At 35.3% G+C, this 24,083-nt stretch overlaps 1 protein-coding gene across 1 annotated transcript in view; it reads left to right on the top strand.

Moving 5' to 3' along the window:
* Positions 1–24,083, top strand: part of spidr (scaffold protein involved in DNA repair) — a 50,744-nt gene that overhangs the window by 10,468 nt on the left and 16,193 nt on the right. The window contains exons 6-11 of the mRNA XM_042751976.1: positions 705–928; positions 2,690–2,784; positions 4,855–5,032; positions 12,583–12,793; positions 14,322–14,533; positions 22,422–22,580. Coding sequence (XP_042607910.1) covers positions 705–928; positions 2,690–2,784; positions 4,855–5,032; positions 12,583–12,793; positions 14,322–14,533; positions 22,422–22,580 — 1,079 coding nt within the window. The remainder of the gene's footprint in view (positions 1–704; positions 929–2,689; positions 2,785–4,854; positions 5,033–12,582; positions 12,794–14,321; positions 14,534–22,421; positions 22,581–24,083) is intronic.

Here is a 24,083-nt window from a genome sequence, read left to right as displayed (position 1 = left end):
ATCAACCCATAGTTTTTAAAATTAATACTGAAAGAAAACTAAAATAGTGCTTTACTATTTTTAAAGAAAAGCAGTAACAGTACTGAACCATACTTTGTAAATGAATAAAAATATAGATATTATTTATTATATTGATCATTAAAGTTATTTCATAGTTTGCTAATGTTAAAAGTAAAAATGTAGCCTATTAGTAATAGTGAATGTTGAAATGAACACACTCTAACAAGGAACAATAGGTTTACAGTTTTCATTAATGCTACAAATGGACTCTTATTGTTAAGTATTACCATTTAATTTCAACAGTCATGCTTAGAGATGGCCATCTTTAAATATCTACACAAGGCCATAGCATTAAAATTACATGCATATGGATACATATGTTCCATGGCAGGATTTTCTGTCAGATGCATTTAAATGCGTGTCAGGAGTATCCGCTCTGAGCAGCACGCAGTGTCATGTGTCAAAATAAACAACACGTGCTGTAAGTTATTTCCGCCTCTAGGGGCCACTCTCATACTGTATAATGCCAGTGGACCCTTCTCATCAACTCCAGCAGTGGACGCACCCGGAAAACTATTGGCATGGATTTTTGCCGATAACCGATAGCTCCGGCAATCAACTATCGGTACCGATTAATCGGCAAAACTGATGAATCGGTCGACCTCTACAAATAACTACATGTAAAACTCTCCTCTCCTTTTTAGTCACCAAACCAGATTTCAGACTACTCTTCTTACGATGATAATGATGAAGATCCAGAAGAAAGCAGAGCGGACTCATCCTTTCTGGACGCAGCCGAGTCCAGCAGGCAGTCGGTCAGCGAGTGGGTCCGATCTGCTCAGGCGATTCTTCAGACACCTCAGAAACAAACCCCTAAGAGCATCAAGACCCCAGAGGACTCCAGTAAAAAGAGGAGGAGGTTTGAAAGGTATGATCTATGGCACCTGGATCTTAATCTTAATTTCGGTGCAAACCTGTGCAAGATGAACTCAATTTGAGTTCAGTGACTGGCTTTATGATTAGGATTTATCGTCTTAACCGGCAGTAATCCTTCATACTTTTATTTATTCTTACTGGGTTTTTTTTTTAATGTGTGACATCAAGTTCACTCGAAGTTTCATATCAGTGTAAACACAGAGAATACAAAAGGGTTCAAAGTCTAGGTGAAGTAGTTTAATAATACATCCACACCCTTACTGTAAAAACCTGGTCAGTTTGGTTTTGATTGCCTATCAAGGATAGGCTTTCTTTGCTCATTTTTGTCACCTTATTTCATTTACCAGAGTATTTCCTCCTATGCGCACAAGAACCAGCACCGCATGCATAAGGCTCTTTTGTCAGATATTGCTCAGCAATTGCTTTCTATTGTACCATCAAAGACTGAGCCCAGCCCATGAAGTTTTACCGTAAATGAGTCGTTTGTCAGATTTTGTGAATGGGAGAGGCAGGACGTGTCGAGTTTTTTTTCCCTCACGGGGGAGCTGTGTCTCTTTTTGGCTCTTGTTAGTTCACCGCTCCTTCTGCTGACCCTCACACCCGTCTGCAGGCAAGCACAGGAGAAGTTGCCCCTTACCTGAGTGTCAGTTAATGTGGCTTTTTATGTTTTTATTATGCTTTTATACACATAAAAATTATAGCACTCGTAAAAACTACCACCCACTCGTAAAAAACACAAATATGTGCATCATAAGCATAAAGCAAATAACGATTAATAAGTGCATGCAGAGCTCCTCTGGTAATAAGCATGTAACAAATTGAAGCCTATAATGTTTTATGAAAGACAAATCATTTTGCTAATTATGGATCACTTTTCCATGTGCGGTGAATATAGATTAAACTGAATATTGATTCTCTTTGATTGATTCCTTGAAATTGATTCTCTGGTTTGATTCTGTGGAGTTGAATAAGATTGACTCTCTATATGGAACTGATTCGTTGACATTTGTTCTTATTGATTCTCTATGCCTTAATTCTAGTTGATTCAATCAGATTCATTCTCTATAATTAAATCTATAGGAAGGATTCTCATTTATTCTTTACTATTAATTTTATGTGATTAATTTGATGGGATGGGATTGAATCTAATTGATTGTCTTTGATTGAGTCTATGGGATTTATTCTTATTGAGTCTATGGAATTGCTTCTCTATAATCATTTATTTATAATTCATGGGGTTCATTCTTTAGGATTCATTCATGATTGATTTTATGACTAATTCCATTTACTTGATTTTTTTTTATTATTATTATTTATGATTGATTCCATTTTTTTGATTTTATATAAATGATTCTGTGGGATTGATTCCATTTGATTTGAACTGATTCTCCATGATTGATTCCATGGAACTCACTCTCTAACTCACTCACTCTCACTCTCTTTATGTGACTGATTCCTTGGGATTGAATGCATATACAGATTATGTCATGCAACTGAATCTATAGGTTTAATTCTGAATGATTGATTCTGAACGATTGATTCTGTGTAATTGATTCAGCAGGTTTGATTCAGATTGTGGTCATGTGTTATTCTGAATGTCTGATTGTGTTTTATATTCTATATGAATGATTCTGTGGGACTGAATCCATATGACTTATTTGGTGTGATTGAATCTAAAGGTTTAATTCACTGGGGTTGATTTTGTTTGATTTAAATTTGTATTTGATTTTAAGTAAGTGATCTCTCTCTGTAGGGGAGGTCTTGCTGAAAGACTGAATCGACTCCACAGCAGGCAAAAATCAGCCATCAGCTTCTGGAGACATCAGTGCAACTCAACCACATCAGCTGGTAAGACACATCCAATCTGAATCCTGTCTGTTTATGTGAAGACTCAATCACGTCTTGAATGCAAGCTCTGTACAGATCATTAGCGGTTAGTTCTCTGTTCCTGACCACTAATGTTTTCACAATTAAAAATGAAGTCTTTTCATTTAAATGCTGCCAATGTCAGATCTGGCCCAAAGAATGTGCCAGGAAATTATTTAACTGCTAACCCACAGTTTTCAAATTTCCATAATTGCTTGTCACGCTTGATGAAATGTGTATAATATTCCAGCGATGAGATCTTACCGTGTACAGTTGGAAGAGTAGGAGGCTGTAAAAGCACGCTTGTTTCAGGTGATTCAGGTGACAATAGGATGTATTTGTCTCGCAGCCAAAGCGACAGGAAACCACAGACACAAACACACTGCAGACACAATTACACACCTTACGTTTACATTTTCCATGGTATAACGGATTTCTTTTCAAACAGTGCCCTACTAGGGCTCTTCAGTGTGTGTAGGTATGTTTGTGTGGAGGTTTAAAGAAGTTAATGTTTCAGTTGATGGTGGAAATTCAAGAGAATATATAAAATTATATTAGGAAATTAAATTTGTGTGATGCACTGCCAGTGCAAAGCAGGGTTGTTGTTATTATTATTATTATTAGGTCAAACTAAATATTCGTTACTTGAAATAAAATGAACATTAACTGAAATAAAATAATAAAACTTAAACATTTTATTTCAGCTACTGTAGTTGTCAAGTCATAATGTCTCATTTTTTAAGTACTAAAATAACTAACACTAAATAAACTAAAACTTAATTAAAAACTATATAGAATTAAATAAAATAATAAATGAATGAATAAATAAATTAATAGATAAAAGTGACAAAATTAATAAAAAAAAAATAAAATATAAAAGTAACATTTCAAATATTAACAAAACCTGTAACAGTTTATCAGGGATTCTAAAATAACACTGGTGGAAATTTTTTAAATAAATATTATAATTTAAAAAATAGTTGATTACAGTTGTTATCAATCTAAACATTTTTAAATCTCAAATTTATATCAGTTTAACAATATTCTAGTTCTGAATATCTGTCTTTCCACATCTACTGATTCATTGCATTCTTGTGCATGTAATGTTAGCTGACTAAGATTAACTCTGAATTTCAAGCTGTTTTTTTTTTTTTTTTTTTTTTTTAAGTTTTCATTCAAGTTTGCATGTGGAAAAGTGATTTAGGATGACCGGACATAGTTTATGGACAGCTTTGCAACTGGCATAATTCCTTAGAAAATTCCACTGTCTAAAGAATTTATCTCCCACTCATTTCTTGCTCATTGCAGGATTTATTTTTATCTATTTTTTATACGCAACATGTCAGGTGTTCTCATGGCTAATAAAATCAGATGTCAGTGTGTGCAATTAACAACTTGTTTCTTTTCTTTTTATAGTCATGCATAGCTGTTTTGTTTTGCATTCGAATTGCATGGAGTAAGTGTAGCCTGTTACTCTCACTGCTTTAAATTTTTCTCAAAAATTTCCATTACACATCGTTCTTCTCTGAAGTCTTGGCTGTGCTCGGCATGATTTCAGCTGAGTCAATTGTGTTCATGTGTCCAATCGAGGGGCCAACTATTCCTTGAACAGTCAGCATGGGAATATATCCCGTCAGTGCTGGATCTTGTTTCATTTCCTCAGAACTGACTGAAATGAAAAACTTGAAGCCATGCCAGTGAGTTTTCACTGCATAACCCAAAATATCCAGCTGCTGTTATTCATTTACTGGGCCTGTATCGTATCTGTGCTGTTTTGCAAAACTTAGTGACTTGGAGAATAAAACCATCTTTCAGAGCTGGTCATTTTATCAAATTTAAAGCTTACTTCCAGGCTAATTATTCATGCTGTATAGTATGTAACTGCATTAAAAGTTGTTCAATCAAAAACATTTAAAATTAAGCTTTATTCAAAACATTTGGTCCTAGGATAAACAGAATTTTTTTTGGATAGAGACTTAGTATAGGACTTAAATTATATGTACAGATTGTTTCATACCTATATCATTATTATTTTTTTTTTTTTTGACCCAGCTGAGAGGCCAGGGGTCTTGATGCTGAGGATTCTGGGAGTTCGGGAGGAATGTGGCATGCAGGCTGCTGTGTGTGACAGGCTGCCGGAAGGAGAAAAGTGTGTGTCTCTGTTCAGCAAGGACACGGCCGCCCAGTTACAGCCTGCGCCCGGAGACATCGTCCACATCTACCCACCGTGGTGAGATTCCTGTTCCTTACCACTTTACCGTAAAATAGCGAAAGAGAGTTTGTTTATTATCTGTGATGTTATTAAACAGTTTATTGGCTACTGACCTAATACTGATTTTCAGAGTAATTTAAAATCTAATTAGTAGTGCTTGCTCATGCATTTGAACAAATGTATAACCCTAACTATTAAATTTGGCTTGTAATATGGGCATATATAATGCCTCAAACTGTGTGAATTGCTGAGGGAAGGTGTACAATTTACATTTACTTGTGACTGGACTTAATTTGCATCTAGCAAATCATATAATGGGGGGGGGGTCACTTTTAATCACCCACAATACCCTTGCAGCCTTTCGGAACACCTTAGCAACCACTTGCAGGTTTTGCATGGTGAAACATCTGGTTATCATATTTCATTTGCAAATTTCTAAGGCCTCTAAAAAATTAAATGGTCAACATTTAAAAGCTTAAAGGGTTGCTCCATTCCAAAATGAAAATTTTGTCATTAATCACTTACCCCCATGTCGTTCCAAACCCGTAAAAGCTTCGTTCATCTTCAGAACACAATTTAAGATATTTTGGATGAAAACAGGGAGGCTAGAGACCGTCCCATAGACTGCCAAATAAATAACAGTGTCAAGGTCCAGGAAAGTATGAAAAGCATCGTCAGAATAGTCCATCTGCCATCAGTGATTCAACTGTAACGTTATGAAGCGACGAGAATACTTTTTGTACATAAAGAAAGCTTTTTAAAGTTAAGAAAAATAACAACTTTATTCATCAATTCCTCTCCTCTGTGTCTCTCCAAATCAGCCTAGCGTCTTCTGTGTCAGCCGCGCTGTGCCGATGCACTGTTTGCTCAGGGGTGCCCAACCCTGCTCCTGGCGATCGACTGTCCTGCATTGTTCAGCTCCAACCCTAATCAAACACACCTGCCTTTAATTTTTAAGTGAGCCTGAAGACCTTAATTAGTTGCTTCAGGTGTGTTTGATTAGGGTTGGAGCTGAACTTTGCAGGACAGTCGATCGCCAGGAGCAGGGTTGGGCACCCCTGGCGTATTCCCTCATGTACAAAAAGCACTCTCCACATAAACTGTTTGCTTCAAAACCAAACCCCAAATACACAAAAAAAAGTTTATCACTTCATCTACAAAAATAAATAACAGCGTAAGCCGCCTGCGTACAGCTCAGAATTGCATAAATGGCGCTACGCTGATTTGGAGAGACACAGAGGAGAGGAATTGATGAAAAAATAAAGTTATTTTTGTTTTCTTCGTGTACAAAAAGTATTGTCGTCACTTCATAATGTTACGGTTGAATCACTGATGGCAGATGGAGTATTCTGATGATGCTTTTCATACTTTCCTGGACCTTGACACTGTTATTTATTTGGCAGTCTATGGGACAGTCTCAAGCCTCCCTGTTTTCAGCCAAAATATCTTAAATTGTGTTCCGATTACGAACACAGCTTTTACGGGTTTGGAACGACATGGGGGTAAGTGATTAATGACAAAATTGTCATTTTGGGATGGAGCAACCCTTTAAACTTGAACACAATCTACTACATTCCTTAGTTTATATTCTTAATCATGCAAAATACCTTTTAGTATAATTCTAATGTCCATCTGTTTCTGAAGGTAAAGTAAATGTAAAGAATAACTTTTATATTGCCATTATTATTTCAAGATGAACACTTACTAGACTGAAATAACTTAAGATTTACTTAATTATCCATACATTTCCATATATTTTTTTGATAAATGAAAATGTAAGCATCAAAAATGATACATCATGCTTTTAAGGAATGTTCCTTTGTCAATCATAATTGTATTGCATTGCTTTATATGTTCTGACGACTAATATTTATATGCATTTTATGTCATCAGTGTGCTATACAGTTATAAAGATCTCATTGTTTAAAATTATAAGCTATCAGAATTTCATTCTACTTTTTGGCCATAAAAATATCAGCAACTGCACCAATTTGCATATTTGTGGTTACCAGGTTGTTTACATTTTTTTTATTTTGTAATAATACACATATATAAATATTTCAAGATGCCACATTTTTGGTGTGCAAAACTTAATTTCTAATTCCTTTTCTGACTCGCTGGCAATTTTTTTTTCTTCAATTGCATCATAATTTCATCAACTGGAGTCTCGATCACTCGTGTTGCACAGCATTGGCGCACATCTCCCGATATCTTCTGCATTTATTTGTGATGAATCACTGTTCGAGCAGTAAGCCGTGTGCAGCCGTGTGTTTTGCACAGAGCTGATAAGCGCGAGAGGCCTGCGGGGCTGGAGGTGAGAGGGACAGACAAGCCAGTCTCCATCTGTGTGGGAGGACCACAGATCCACGGATCCATCCAAACTGGAGAGGCCAGGATTTGCCGGAAGCCAAGGCCCCTCCCACGTATCGCCCCCATGTAGCGTAGCTCCCACGTCATTCCTCAGCTCCAGGGAATGGCCTGCATACCTCTTCCTGGCAGCTCTGAGCTCATTTCCAGCAAGCCGGGAAAAAACATTGCTGGATCCTTTTTCTTCCCTCGCCTTTTTTTTCTTCTTCTTTTTTTGAGGAGCTTAAGGCAGCGGATCACAATAACTGTGACAGAGGCCAGAGGGCTGAATAGAAAACACATGCAGCACAGTGTGTTGCTGGCACAGTTTCTCCTCTTGTATCATTTTCTCTCTTTCTTTCTCTCCCCCGGCGGAGTGTTTGCTTTAAGGGCAGGCGTAGTTGACCCTGGAAAGTCCAAGAGTTCATTTTACCCTGGAAAGTCCACAGGATTGACTCCAATTCGCCCCCTTAGTTTGCAGCACAGAAGATGGGCAGCAGATGATAACACTTTACATATCGTCAAATATATTTAAAAACGTGCATGTAGTTGATAAATGCAGACATGGAATTTTTTTAGTGTCAAAATACATAAGGTGTTTTAAAAAGGTTTTGATGATTTGCAGTCACGCAGTGTGACACGGTTGAGCAAAATTCCAAAATTCCTTTCAGTTCATCAGGTGGAATTTTAATTGGTTCGGCCACTCCCCACAGGAAATTAAATTGGAATGAAAGATTCAGATATTTAAATATAGGAAAAATTCTAGTTCAAATTATATTTCAAATAGCCTATAAGCCTATAAAATCTTTTAAGTTTATAAACTTGTTTAAACTTTCAGAAACCTAATGCCAAACCTTTGTTTTCTAGTTAAAAATGACTCTTATTGAAGTTCACTTCAGATTTAAACTTTCAAATTTAATTCAGATTCACAAACTGAATAACTGATTAACCTCGAAAGTTTCAACATTTCCATGAACCACCAGTTTGATCTTAGTTCAGATGTTTATGTCTTTTTTGTACATTTGTTATTAACTTTTACCTCACGAAACTTCATTGAACATCACATTGTAAAATTACTCATCACACTGTTCCCAGCTTCTACACGGTTCAGCTATCAAGGAAATACCTGTCATCACTAGCTAGTGATTACACCTGTGCCGCACCCTCACCTGTATGTGTCAGCTCTGACGTCAGCACACTCTCTTGTGTTTGTTCTCAGACTTCCTGTTCAGATCCACCGGAAATGCATTCACATGTATGTAACGATCAAGATGTGATTATGTGTGCACTGAGCGTAACAAATCTCTGTTAAGACTTTATTTCCTGTGCACCTGATCATTAAGACTTTGCTTTGTATTTTTATTTGTATATAATTTCTGATAAAAAAAGTGTTTTTTGCATGAACTTAATTATTTTTAATTATTAGTAGTAGTATGATTAGTATCTAATTTTTATTATATTGTAATTTATTAAAAAATGGTTTATAATATTAAAATGTTTAATTATTAAATGTATAATTATAGTTAAATATATGGTTTTATGGTTGTTAAATTATATTAAATTATAATTATACATTTTAATTTAAGAAATGTTGTAATTTTATTTTATGAATTGCAATAAAAATATTAATTAATAATGTATCTACATCTTAGAATAATCCATCAAAACTATTGTAAGTATGAGAAGTATGTAGAGACTAAAAATATTTAATATATACCAAAAATGTGTAATGTGTGTTTATCTACACAAAAACATAGGGAAAATTTATTTTAATTTGTAAAAAAAAATGACATATTAAAGAATAAATACATAAGGAAAAATAGCCAATAAATGCCCAGCATATATGGGAATAACTTGAAGGTTTTCGGAAAAGCATCCCATGATGCATCTCAAGAAGTTGGTTGAAATATTAGATGTTAAAATACAGGAATGTTTTGATTACCTGTGATGCTTACATTAGTGTTAGTATTTCATAGATTTAATGACTTTATTATTCTAAAATGTAGAAAAATTATACAATCATTTTAAATAATAATATTAATAATTTCTTAATTATAATAGTAGTTACAATATGATTAGTTATTTCTCACAGTAAAAACACTTTCTTGTTTCAAGACTTAATGGCCAACAAGAAAATCAGTTTTTCTTTTTTTTTTTTTTGACCTGTCACCAGATTGTCAAAGACTGGAATTTTCTGTCCTATTCTTCGTGGGTTGACAGCATGTTGAAAAAAGCACTTGTTTGCAGTAGGGCGGAGAGGACCTCCACCTCTCCTGTGTAAACTTGCCTTTGCTGGCTGCCCTGGAGCTGCACACTGTTGGCAGAAGTTCACTAGGTTCAGTGTGATTACTCGTCTCTGCTGGCACCTGTTCAATTCTCTCTCAGGGCAGGATGATTTGAATGCTGACGTGCATGCTACGTCTCATGACATGAGCTCTGCAGGCCCCGGCTTGTAGTGGAGTGGAGGCCTCCGTTTATTGAAGACATGCTTGTTTGGAACAGATCTGTGACAAATTACCCTACACTCAGCGCAAAGATCGATCAGGCTATTTGTAACCTACTTCTGAGGCCCTGCGAATGGTACATTCTCATGCATCCATGACAGCGCTTTTAATGTATGTGCTTACCAAAATGAAGATATTTTCACAGAAATACTTATGTCACTTGCAGGCTCTTGTCCCCATGTGCTTCATATCAATAACTAGTTGTAAACACTTTCCTGTACAAACTGATCAGGGCTGCATGATTAAAACAAAATTGCAAAATGGCTTGGTGCGATTTCATTAAATGAATGTATGCATTCGGTTGTTTAAAGTGAAGTGTGGCACTGTTCTCATCCATCGGATTTCAGTGTCTTAGAGTGGCTGGGTTCACAGTAAATGCTGCTCCACATGAGCTCAGTCTCTGCATCTGCTCTGAGTTTGAGTGTCTTTAACAAGCATTTGGGAACGCTGTATGCCAACTATCTTCAGATGACTTGTAATAAGAACCACTTATCAACCAAAAAGAAGGGCTTTCTGTCTTCTTTCAGTTTTCTGTCAACGTAGATGTTCAGAAGTTGAATGTTCTTGAAACACATTTTTTTATATAATAATAATAAATTGTTTTTATTATTTTAAATAAAATGTTATATATACATATATTAAAATAAAATTATTTTATTAATAAATATTTTTTTTTTCCTATATTTTATTATTATTTTACAGTAAAGTATTATTTAAAATATTATAATGAAATTAAATATTTTATTAGTAATTATAAATTATTTTTCTTTTTAATGCATTATTATTAGTATTATTTAATTTTATGGTTGTAATGTAAAAAAAGTATTAAATTATTTTCTTAAATACTCAATTTTTTTATTATTATTAATAATGTTTTTAATAATGCATTATGTAAAATATTATAATGTAATAAAATATTTTATTAGTAATCTTCATCATTAATAAATTTCATTTTATGTTTGTAATGTAAAAAAGTATTATAAAATTATTTTTCTTAAATTTTTTTTTTTTTTTTTTTTTCTTCATTTATTTATTCTTTGTATTTTATTTAGTAATGATAACAGTGAATTGTTTTTATTATTTTTCTCTTTAAGGGGAGAGACTGCAGGCACAAACACTGTTTTTTCTTGCACCTGTCAAGTTAGAGATTTTGGGCTTTTTCATGAAGTGTTTTTTCAGATTAGTGGAAAGAAAACATCCAGAAGACACTAAGTGTTTCTTTTATTGCACTTTATCTATTTGTGTAAATAGATTTCAATTACAATACAGATTTTTAAAGGCCGTTTTCTCAAAATGAGTTTTTTCTCCAGCATTGAGCCATAAATCTCCACTTTAATAGCACTTACACACACCAAACTTTACATTTTTATTCCTGTCTGGTTTTTACAGAGGGATTTGTTCCTATATAATTTGCTTGATCCCCCCAAAATTGTGAAAATATTTTTAATACCATATCTAAATAATAAATTACTTAACAATTGAATAACAAAACCTAACATCATACAACCTCAAAATTTTTAAACCAAAAAAACACATACTATAAAGCATATTTCATTAAATAATGACTCATTTGCACATTTAAACCTAACACTTTAGAAAACTTGTAATACAAAAATGTTTGCAATTATCAATGTAATCAATTAGCTGGGTAAGTTTTTTTTTTTTTTTTTTTTACCCTATTCACTTGCAGTGTCTCGCCTTTATTATTATTTTTATTTATTGAATGTAATGTAAAAATAAATTAAAGTTTTATTATTATAATTAAAAATAATTATTTACATTATTTTTCTTAAATAGTCTATTTTTTATTTTTTATTTTAATTTACAGTGAATATTACAAAAGTAATATTGTAATTTCTTATTTTGCTTTATTTAGTAATTTTGGGATTTTTATTATTATTTCATAGCCATTTTGATATATATAATCAAAAATTTTGGCAGTCCTACAAACAAGCACAGCAAACCTGGATCTTTTTACTCACAATCACAACTTTTATCAGAAAAACTGCAATTCAGTTCACTTGTGCAGCTCTAGCCCCTTGCCAGGTAGGCTTAAACTAGCCTCATTTAGCCATCGGCATAAAGTCTGGTCCACTTTGCAGCTATTTTACTTTTATTTATATTTGAAAAGAAAAAAGATATATACTAGTGCTTCAGATGGAGCCATGTTTGAATGCCACTCTGTATAGAATCATAAATTCACATCTTTCTTTTGGCAAACAACATCTAACACTTGTTTTGTGTGTTTGTTCATGCTCGGTTACTAAGACACACCAAGGCAGACCATTATCACAAGAGAGCAGCTTGTTTCACAGTCGATCCGTTAGATGCCAAGTTCAAAGTAAATAGTGTTTTGATATAAACATGTTTTCAGACCGCCTGTGAAATGGAAAAGAGCATCTTTGTTGATCAGTCAAGTCACTAACAGTTGTTTTCCACTCAGAGAGGGACGGGCTTGAGCGTTCGTGTGTACCTGAGGATATTTTGAGACTCTTTCATGTGTGTGAGAAGTGTGGAGGTGGTTGTGCTGTCAGCGAGAACGCTGTCAATCAATCAACGTAGACAAAACTTCACAGCAGATTATTATTAATAATTTCTAAAATCTCACAAAAAAAACCATCATGCATCAAAAAAAAAAATATTTGATGTTTTCAAACTGTAACTGTTTTTTCCAAAAGCAACTCATTATGACCAGTGGACCTCTGTTTGACTCTCTAGGCAGAATCTGGTTGTGGAGGGTGAACGTTATCCCATAATTCTCAACACCCACTTCAGTCAGAAAGTCTGCGAAGAGACTAAGCCGGATAACGCAGATGGTCCGAGAGCCGCAGTCACTGTGGAGAAATGCAGACCTCCGCCGTTAACCAGGAGCCTGTGGCGGTCAGGGACGAGCCAAGTGTCAACCGAGACATCCATTCCCTGTAAACAGGTTCGTCAGCTGTCCTCTCTCATATGATCACGGGAAGTAAACGGAAATTCCCAGAAGAGCGAGCGTCTATGTTAGATTTCGAATTCGGCCACACATAAAAATGTGTAAAAGTGCAGTTGGAATGGAGACAGCTGCTGTTTCCTGTGTGACACTCATGAGTGCAGATGATTTACGAGGGACGTTTTTAATGCATAAATATTTGCTTTAGTGTGAAAGCCGAGCCAAATTTTCCTGTTCGACAAGACCCTGGCGTAACAATTTTTTTTTAAAAGACATTTGAAGAATGAGACTTTGCACTTTCCCTCTCTTATTGTAATACTCTAAATAAACAGTGCAGTGTTGTCCATACAGAGTCTGTGTTGGTTGTAAACACACAAAGTGTTAGCCACAGATTTCAAAATACAGAGTAACTATCATCTGCTGTTCTGAGATCTTTTTGGGATCTCTTATCAAAAATAAGAGCATCCCAACACAACACTTAAAGGGATACTCCCCCTAAGAATGAGTATTTTGTCATCATTTACTCACCCTTATGTCATTCCAAAACTGGAACACAAAAGAAGATATTTTAAGATTTTCAATGTTGAAAAGTTAATATTTTTGTGGAAAGTTTGATTTGTGTGCTTTGATGAATAGAAAGTTCAAATGAGCAGCATTTATTTAAAAATCTTTAATAACATCATAAATGTCTTTACTTTGACTTTTGATCAATTTAATGCATCCTTGCTGAATAAAAGTATTAATTTTGTACAGTGTAGATGTGTGTTCACAGGGATTTGCAGTGAGAGAGAGATCATATATCGTTCATTATCAGTGAGAGTTGCTGATTTGAGGTGACGGGTGGCAATGACTGTTGTTGCCTTAAAGGGACAGTTCACCCAAAAATCTAAATTTTGTCAGTTACTCATGTTGTTCCAACCCCGTAAGACCTTCATCTTCGGAACATAAATTAAGATATTTTTGATGAAATCTGAGAGCTTTCTGAACCTGCATACACAGCAGCACAACTACCATGTTCAGTGCCCAGAAAGGTAGTAAGGACATCGTTAAATTAGTCCATGTGGCATCAGTGGTTCAATCTTTAATTTTATGAAGCTACCAGAATATTTTTGTGTCCAAAGAAAAAAAAAAAAAAAAACTTTATTCAACAGTTTCTTCTTTTCAGTGTCAGACTTTGACGCATATTTATGACTGTACAATTGATTATTTTATTGATGTCCGTACTACATTTCTGGGCCTTGAATGGAGTAGTTGTGTTGCTGTCTATGCCAGGTCAGAAAGCTCTCGGATTTCATAAAAAATATCTTAATTTGTGTTCTGAAGATGAACAAAGGTCTTACGGGTTTGGAACGACATGAGGGTGAGTAATTAATGACAGAATTTTCGTTTTTGGGTGAACTATCTGTTTAAGATATTTTTGGTGCCATTAAGTCATAAAAACATTAAAAACATTAAACCATAAAAACGAATTCTACTGGTGTGTTTCCGGAAAAAAAAAATATATATATTTCCATTTTTCCATCTTCAGGTCGGTGAGTTGAACAGAAGCGGAGTTCGGAAGTCTCTGCTGGACGCAGTGGAGGATTGTGGGTCGTCGGGCTCTCAGAGCGGTCCTGTTGAGGTGGTCGTTCAGAGGGTCTACTGCATACCCATTACCCAGTCCCTACACAGAACTTCTCTCCAGCACAGAGCGCTTGACAAACCTCCACCAGAATCAGTACCACCGCAACACATCGGCAGGTACTGGACCTCTGTTTCATTTCTCTGGTTTAGATAACACTGTTACTTGGAGAGAAAAATGGAAATGTCTGGTACACTGCTGCAGCTTGCAGATTTTAAGTTAAAAAAAAAAAACAGTGTTTTGGTCAAAGTCATAAAAATTCATAATGTATATCAAAATATTCAAATATACTCAACGCAAAGTCTTCTTCAAAGCATATAAAATTAATCTTCAATGGATCACAAGTCTGCATTTATTTGATTAAAAACATAGAAAGAGTGAAATTGTGGAATATTATTATAATTTAAAATAACCATTTTAAAATATTTTAAAATGTAAGTTATTTCTCTCATGCAAAGGAGTCTTTAGTGTCACGTGATCCTTTAGAAATCATTCTGATATTCTGATTTGCTGCTCAAGAAACATTTTATTATTATCAATGTTAAACAGTTGTGATTGTTCACATTTTTGTGGAAACTGTTACAGTTCAAAAGAACAGCATTTAGTTTGAAATAAAATAGAAGTAGAAACTTTAGTAACATTATAAATGTCTCACTTCTTATAAACCCTCACTTCTGATCAATTTAATGCATCCTTGCTGAATAAAAATATTGATTAAAAAAAACAACCAGTGGTGAATGGTAGTGTGAATATGCACGCAGAATAATATAGAATTTACTGTTAGATTTTTAGTCAAGAAGCAAGAACAGAAAGCCCGTTTTTCACAATACATAGTTTCAAAGCAGCTTTAGAGAAAATATTTGTAGTTTTGTTGTTATTTTATGATGCCATTAAAAAAAAAGATCTATAACCATTACCAGCTCTAAGTAAATAAATAAAACGTGCAGTTTATCAGCGACTCACCTTATCCAGTAACCAGCCAAACCAGTTTAACAAACCAGATACCAGATAGGTCACAAAACCTTCGCTCTAATTTGCTTCTAATAAAATGTATGTGAATTGATTGGGAATGTGCAGTAAATACAGTAATAGGCATGACATGTCCAAATCATATAGAATAAGTGTCAGTAGATCTAGAATCTGCTTTGTCAATCTGAGACGACGCATGGTCATCTTTGTACGTGTTTTACAAGATTGTGTGCTTGTTCTGTGGTATAATTAGGCCATTGTCTGTTCTGAACTCCACTGTTAAAGCTCAAGAGGTCAGTCTCCTCGTGAAGTGATAAATGGTGAGAGAGAGCAACTTTGCTCCATATTCTGTCAATGACTAACCAAACAACCCCTCCCAGGACACAGAGTCCTCTCTCTTTCTCTATCTCTCTATCTTTCTCTGCTTCACGCAGTTTTCCTGGCCATATGGTAAAAGTCTACAAACTGTTATCTTCAGTCTTTTTGGTCTATTCTATTATCAACCGGGAGAAATTCATTGTTTCCTATTTGAACTATCATCTTTTTCTGCAACAACTGTCCATATTGGCATTCATCGACCATTGAGAATATCAAGCAGGTTTAGTTGTGTTCTCATAAATCAAATTCATTATATTCCTGCTTGATTTCAAAGTGACACGTATAGCGTGTGTGCGATATTGACAAAATAATATCTCAGTATTTTTGGGGGATATTATTATTATTTTTTTATAACGAATATTTTGCTGATTGTGTTGTTGTGCAGGTATTTTGGCTGGTTTAAACCTGTCATGATATGGCACTAATACCACCAGTAGGTGGCGACAAGTGCATGTCTTAATGAGTGATTCATTGAATCACAAATGATTTGTTCAAAATGACTGATTCATTTAGAAACAAAGCAAGTGACTGTCTATAGACCTATTTAGGTGTTTGCGATGTTTTTTTTTTTTTGTGGGCGGGGCCTGTCTGGTCTATGGAAGCAGTCTATGGAAGCCATGGAATAAAAGAATAAAAAAGGTAATTTTGATTTATATTTCAAAATTCTGACTTTTTTCTCGCAATTCCAAGTATATATCCCATACTTCTGGCTTTTTATTCCTCAGAATTGACAAACTGGCAATTGTTGAGTTAAATCGAGTTATAAAGTCAGAACTAGGAGATATAAACTTGCATTTGTGAGAAAAAAACAGAATTGTGAGATAACGTAGGTAAATGTTATATAGGTTTAAAGCGTATTTAATGCTGTAACTGTAGGACTAATACAATACGTCTGCATATGTGAATATAATGTAAACATATTGTTTAAACCAAATTTATGCTTTAAAAGTAGGGTAATCTGCAGGTTTCATCCATAGTCTGTCAACATCTGCGTTTAGTTTCAAATAGCCTCTTTCATGACAATATTCTATAAAAATGATTTGCATTCTTATTTTGACATCCAAAGGCAAAATATTACATTTTTAATCTTATTCCATGGATTCTACATGTTTCCCTCCACTTGTTATCAGTGTTTTCCTGCCACCACAATGCGTGCGCAGCCGCAAGAGACGTAACTGTAACTTGTACTCCAAATTAGTCTGTATGAATGTTGCTCTGAGACACATAACAGTTCTACTCCGGCTCTATGTGGAACTATTTTCATTGGGGAAACAGAAAAAAAAGAGAATATTCTGTCTAAAATGACCAATTCACAATCACCCTCACATGCTGATATTCGGGAAAACGGCATTCTTGCTTGTTGTGCGATCACTAAATTCTATCTGATAAATAAGAAAAAAAAAACCTATACAGGGACATTTTTTGCCCTCATAACTTGGATTATATGAGCATTCTAACTACATTCTAATAGACTTCATCACTCAGTGAATGCTTTTGGACTCTCAAGACGTATTTTTGTTTGACATTATTGAGTGACTAAATAATACTACACTAAATAATGTCATTTTGCACATCATTAAAGCAACAATGATGTAGATGATAGATATTGCACACCTCTAGTGACACGGCTCTTTCTGCACCCTCAAAATGAATCTTATGCATTCCTATCTGTCAGATGTTCCATCTGAACTTTTTCTGTGTAGGTGCCTTTACGCTCAGAGGTTTGTTATTAAAGGGTTCAGTGGTGAGCGTAAGACAATCGGAAACCAAATCTGTTTCTCTGTTTTACTGCACTGTTAGTGTGTGCAGGTTTTAGTTACACACATGCTGCATGAATTCAGCAAGATTGAAATCATTTCCACAGGTTAAGCGTCCATGTTCTACTCCCTCACGCGCCCCCTGATCTCTCCACTGCTTAGGGACATGTTGTTTTGTTGTCAAAAAATGCACGTGGTGCTGTGTTGATGAAGGGTGATGGAAAAAGAGTCATTTGACTGTCGGTAACCAGATCTGTGTCAGACGCTACAGCATTCTGTAAACACTGAAGCTCAGAAAGACCAGACACTGTGGTATGGACAGGGTGTTCTGTGTGTTGACAGGGGGAACCCTGACTGGACCAAAAGCTGGTGCTGACAAAGATGGAGCCAACACATACACATACACACAATGCATAACATTTTTAACAGACCCCAGCACATGACTAGATGACATTCGCTCATGTGTGTCACTCACTCCCTGTTTTTTTTTTTCTCGTAAAGAAATTTTTATGAGCAAGTATTAATATTAGTAATGTCTTATATGCAGAACCTATTTGAATGATTTATTTGTTTCTGACACTAAAATAAATAATCAATACTAAGTTGCAAAGAGAAAAAACACACTTTTATTATGATCGTTCACACTCTGTGCAGTATCACTTGATTATGCCATCCCATTATTGCTCCCTCATGATTTGATTTGTCTTGGCCAAAGTTTTCAGATGAAGAGAAATAACATTGATTTGTGTGTTTTTGTTTTCAGAACTATAAATGATCTCCTCCTGCATGGTTTGTTGGCCCAGTATGAGTCAGATTGGGTCAGCTGACAGTGTTCAGATCAAATTCTGCATCTCACTATTTTTTTATCTAAATGACTTAGTTGTTGCTAAGGCAACCATCACTATTTCTAGTGATCTAAACTTACGTTGAAGAATGGATCTCAGCTATATCAGGGGTGATGCTCTTTTGCCTTGGACTAGTAACTAACCACCCTAAACCCCCTTACAATCCCAAATAGCAACACACAGGACGGATTGTCTCTGTTTAATTTTGGGACTTTTTGAAGAAAATACTGCATGTTTGTTCATTTGCTATACCGAGGAGATGGTTTATATTTTTGATGGTACTTTTCTACTTTTCTGTCACCCTAGTTTTCAATCTTTCCCAAACCTATTTCTGAAGCTAAACTGTGAGCTTTAATATATTCATATTTATTTGTTTGCCTGGTGACACAGCAGTAAAAAGCAGTTATTTTAGTGTTATTATTTTCATTTTATATCAGTCATTGTAATATTTAGTTTTATTATATATATATTAGGTGTGTTACGGTACACAGAAATCACGGTTCAGTAAGTATCTCGGTTTTGGGGTCACAGTTAGATAAGAGTTCGGTACAGAAGTTTTTCTTTTTTTCATTTATTTTGAAAAGACAGTAGTGCTACATACATGTAGCTTGAGCATAAGACACCTACTTGAATTAGATTGTAGAATTTCAAGATTTAAAGCAAAAACTAAACGGTCTGACTTTAGATTTGTGAAATTATGCTGCATAAGACACCTACACAAAACAAAAACAGCAGACGGACTGAATGAAAATGCCGATTTATTCTCTGACAGCAGGTGGCGATACAGTGTTTCCTTGGTTACCGCTGTAAGCAAAGCAGCTGGGCTTATAAACATTACTGTAATATGCATTATATTGCGGTAAGATGAAGATGATTTACGCTTTTCATCTAATATTGACATTTTATTTTATTTCAGCTTTATTTTAATTAACAGAAACCATTTCGAAGTTAGGTTTATAGGTTAAGTTTTAGTTAATAACTCTAGTGAAATGCACATTGTTTCTTATTTTCGAGCTGTCTTTGGCTGTTTTTATAAGTGCACTACACCCATGCTAAAAATCAGATTATAAGCATATGCTTGAAATCCATTTTCCATGTTTATACCCTCTAACATGCAGTTTAGATGTTGACAGTATTTATTCTTTTCATGTGTGTGCTTCAACTAGACCATCGGTCTCATTACAACCAGTTTGCAGTTACGTCCTGCCTTTTTCTTTTTTTTTTTCGTTATGTTTCTTTCTCCTCCTTGAGTTTTTGTGGCCAGTTTCCAGACAATAATTTGCATATAACTTTGGATTCAAGAAGATATGTTGTTCCAGTAAAAACTCAGAGCAGTATAAACAGGCTGAAGAAGTTCTCTGTGTTCAGACAGGAGGGGTTGGATGTTTTCTAGAAGAAGTGGAACACAATGTGCTTTACGTGTCGGATTACAGCCCTGTTTATCAAAAGCTCTGTTACCATTGGCCAGAGCCGTGCCGGAAGGAATCCCGCCCACTGCGTCTCAGCCAATCAGCTGCCAGAGAAGTTTTGGTGCATGTGTGAAGGAAATGAAGGGGGAGTGGGGTACCTTCATCCAGTAGGCTTGTGTGAAAAAGTGTGTGTGTGAGTGTTTGGACAAGCTCAATAGATTGCAGTTCCTGGAAGCGCCTTCAGTCGCTGCGAATTCTTCAGAATGCTCACAATGACAGATTACTGAAAATGGCTAGTGACTGCGGCTGACAAATGACAGAGATCCGGTGGGGGCCCCCCAGTCCCGCTCCGTAGAAAGAAGCGCCCGAAACGGGGAATAAAGAAGGGGGTTGTTTATGTCAACCTGGCCATACCACAAAATGCTACTGCCCAGTCACCCCTCCTGTTCTCCGGTTTCATAGACACACGGGTCTAAACAAGCCTCAGTGTTCACAACCGCACTCACTTAACCCCTGTGTTCTTTAGCAGCACTACAACAGGGTAACAACAAGTCAGGATGAATCCAGAAACGCCAGTCATGGTTTATCAAAGGTCGTCTCATATCAGGCCATCATCGTTAGCTTTTATCGAGTATACCTGCTTTTTTATCTGTTTTTTTTTTAGCTGTTTTACAGCAGAATTGAATTTTGTCCACATCATTGAAGCATAATTTTTCTGTTTAACACTGTGAAGCTGCTTTGACACAATCTGTATTGTGACTTGACTTTTTAAAATGAAACATAATTGTTTTATTCTAATCTGGCTCGAGTTGAGTTAAACACGATGTCTTGTAAAGTTAAATTATAATAATTGTAAAATTAAAACTGATTCATATCCGAGCAGCTTCTTTGAACACAGCTGAACATAAATCAAAAGAATCTCAGAGAATCTTGTTTTCTATCAGCTTTGCGTGTGAATCAGCACATCTTCTTGTCACCTTTAGCAAAAGATGAGATAAATTGATGAGATAAATTTTGTGTTTTGGAACAGTTTTGTAAATACAACTTAACCACTGATTTCTAGTTGTGTCCTCTTTTGGAAAGCCAAACAAAGTATTTTCGCTTTCACAAAAAAACAGCATCTCCACGACATGGCAGTGGCGGCATCAGCGAGAATCAAAGTTACGCCGCCTTTCTTTGGGTGAACATTTGGGCAGCGTTATGCAAATCTTCCCACATCATGACGTAGACTTGTGGGGGCGTGTTTAAATTAGGCATTTTAGGAGGGCATGGACGAGTCTTAACTTTTATAAAGAATATCTCTTAGGGTTTGAGGCTTTAGTTTTTGCAACTTTAGGGATCTTATCTATTCACGAACAGTTTGTAACACTCCAAAGAGAAAGGAAAACTTGAAATCGCATCATATGACCCCTTTAAATAATGGCTCAAATACCAGTAATTTGACGATTCCCATTTTGTGTCTGACAGGGAATCTCCTACAAAGGCATATTCTTAAGGTCAGGCACAAAAATAACTGTCCGTTCCTTTTCAGTGCTAATTCTTAACTGTACGTCTTTAGTAAATCCTGACAGTACTATTTTAACGACAAAAGACGGTTTGCCCTGGCGCAAGCTGTTAGTAAATCTAGCCCTTAATAAAAAATATGAAATATTTTATTTGTTTTTCCATGACATGTGACCATTAACTAACATCAGAAAACCATGAACGACTGAGCATTGTTAAGTTATTGTAATATTTACGTAAAAAAACAACACAAAAAAAAAACTGTGTTTGTTAATGGTCTGCACATTAAGTGGTTTGAGCTGAATTATTTGCAGAAAATGTGGACAAGAAAAAGAATAAAAGTAGATTATTTCAGGAATATCAATGCAGTTCTGCCTTGCAAGCACTTTTTTAACTAAACAACATGTCTTCAAATCAGTGTGAAGAATGTACGAATCAACTGTGTTTATTTTTGTATTCTACTATAGTTATCTCTACTGTGCAATCAAATCACTGTCTAGCATGTGAAAATATATTTAAATACCAGCCTGTTTGTTTAGTCCTGTGGTTTACTGGCTCCAAAAAAGTCACCAGTTTCTGTGAACTGACTATCTGTAGAGACTATTAATACCTGCAAAAATATCATTTTGAGTATAGAAACACCACCATGTGACCGCTGCAAGTCAGTCCATAGATCAAGTTATTAGTTAAGCCCTGTCTGGTGCCAAAGTTAACATTTAATCTGCAGACAGTATCTATGTGAGTGTTTGTTGTTGGGATGAAGCTTCCCTCTTCATCAGAGACTCACATTTGCAGGTCTTAATTTTGGGCTGTTTATTTATAAATGCAGTTCGTCATAATAATTTCAAATGACTGCTGGATTTTTAGAAAGGTAGTCACAACTTCAGTCTTTCTTAACCACTCTCTTTCTTGCCATTTTAATTTCAGTTCAGTGTGCTTTATTATTGCCACAATAAAATACAGAAAGTTTATGTTGCAAAAGTAATGAGCAAAATTAGTAAAATAGAGTTAAATGACAGTAGTGGAAATTGAGTAAATAAGTAATATTTAGATACTGAAACTAAATCATTAGTGCAGAGCGGTAGGGAATAATTTACTAAAGGTTGTTAAATGGTTGAAAATGATTGTTTTCCCTCTCTTTCTCAGGTTGTGTGCTCTAGTTCAGGACAGTTACGGGATGTTCGGGGAGGTTCTTCTGCACTGTGTGTCCACAGAATCAGAGATCCAGCAGAACTCGGAGCAGCTGGAGGGCCATGTGTGTCTCCTCCAGGCCCTGAGAGTCATCCAGCGTCTCACACGCGACAAGTGAGTCTATAATATAATCACATGACACTAAAAACATCCTGCTGATCTGAAAAATATTATTGTAAAGCATCCTTTTATTTAATTTTATTTTATTTTTACATGCAATCATTTAGCAGATGTTTTTTATAAAAAAGCAACTCACAAATGAAGACAACAACAACTCAAATGCCTGCTGGATTTATATATTATATTATATTATATTATATTATATTATATTATATTATATTATATTATATTATATTATATTATATTATATTATATTATATTATTCTTTGTAATGTATTTTCATAAAAAATTGTTGTTATTAATTTACTTGTATAAATACTGATTTAAATAATATTTATGAATAGTCATATATATTTAAATATTTATGTATATGTTTATATTATATGTGTGTGATGCATATACATATATTATTATACAGATATTATATTTATTTACAGGATATAAAGTTATGAAACTATAAAGAGCAAATTTGAAATAAAATGTATTTATTCTCCTAAATCCAACTGTTTGTTTAGTATTTAAACAGCATATCGTCTTCATATTTTGTCTCAAACTGCACCCTGTTTTCTGCACTATTTGTGAATGATTAGTCAACCTTACTTCACTCCATTGAACTGAAAGTTAATATGAGCTCTTATTTCCACCTGCTCCGGCTCAGATTAGCAGCTCACGGTGTCAGTGTGTCTGCAGCACTCCAGCCTGCTAGATTTACATCTGCGTTGAGTATTTTATTGGCCTCTCGCCACATGCGACTGCTCACTCAAGGTTGTCTGCGTGGTCACTGCTTTAACATATGTGTTGTTTAAGTTGAAGGTGGCACGTGATGGGAAATTCTGGTGACACGTTTCCACAGATATGAACATGAGCCGTGTACACGAAAACCCAAGATGCCTTTCAGCATTCACTGCTTATTTGGGATCAGTGGCCATCTATATGGTGAATAGGGTCTGTGAGATTAGGCTTAGAGCACTTGAGGAAATTCTGTCATCATTCAGAAGTGAATGGTGGGGGGAGTGAATGTACAGCGCTCTCTCCACCCTCAATACCACGACTTAGGTGCCCTTGAGCAAGGCAGTGTGTGTGTTCACTGCTGTTGTGTGTGCACTTTGGATGGGTTAAATGCAGAGCACAAATTCTGAGTATCACAGTGTGTGTGTGTTCACTGCTCTGTGTGTGTGCACTTCGGATGGGTTAAATGCAGAGCACAAATTCTGAGTATGGGTCACTTCAAAATGCTTTTTTTTTTTCTGTGGAATTCAAAAAGAGATGTCCATCACTGGCTCTTGTACTTCAAAACTTCAAAATGCTTTTTTTTTTTTTCTGTGGAATTCAAAAAGAGATGTCCATAGAATGAAAGTGAGTGGGGACTGTCAGTCTCCAAAAAGACACAAAGAAAATAAAATATGTCCTTTAAAGCCATAAGATTGCTTTATTTCAAGAAAAATTTTAATTTTAGTAGTTATTTGCTGATAATATTAGAGAAGGGGAAGATTTTCA

Source organism: Cyprinus carpio, chromosome B24, assembly GCF_018340385.1.
Source record: "Cyprinus carpio isolate SPL01 chromosome B24, ASM1834038v1, whole genome shotgun sequence".
Taxonomy (NCBI): domain Eukaryota; kingdom Metazoa; phylum Chordata; class Actinopteri; order Cypriniformes; family Cyprinidae; genus Cyprinus; species Cyprinus carpio.
The sequence above is the reverse complement of the archived record's forward strand: the minus strand, read 5'-3'. Positions and strand labels throughout refer to the sequence as shown.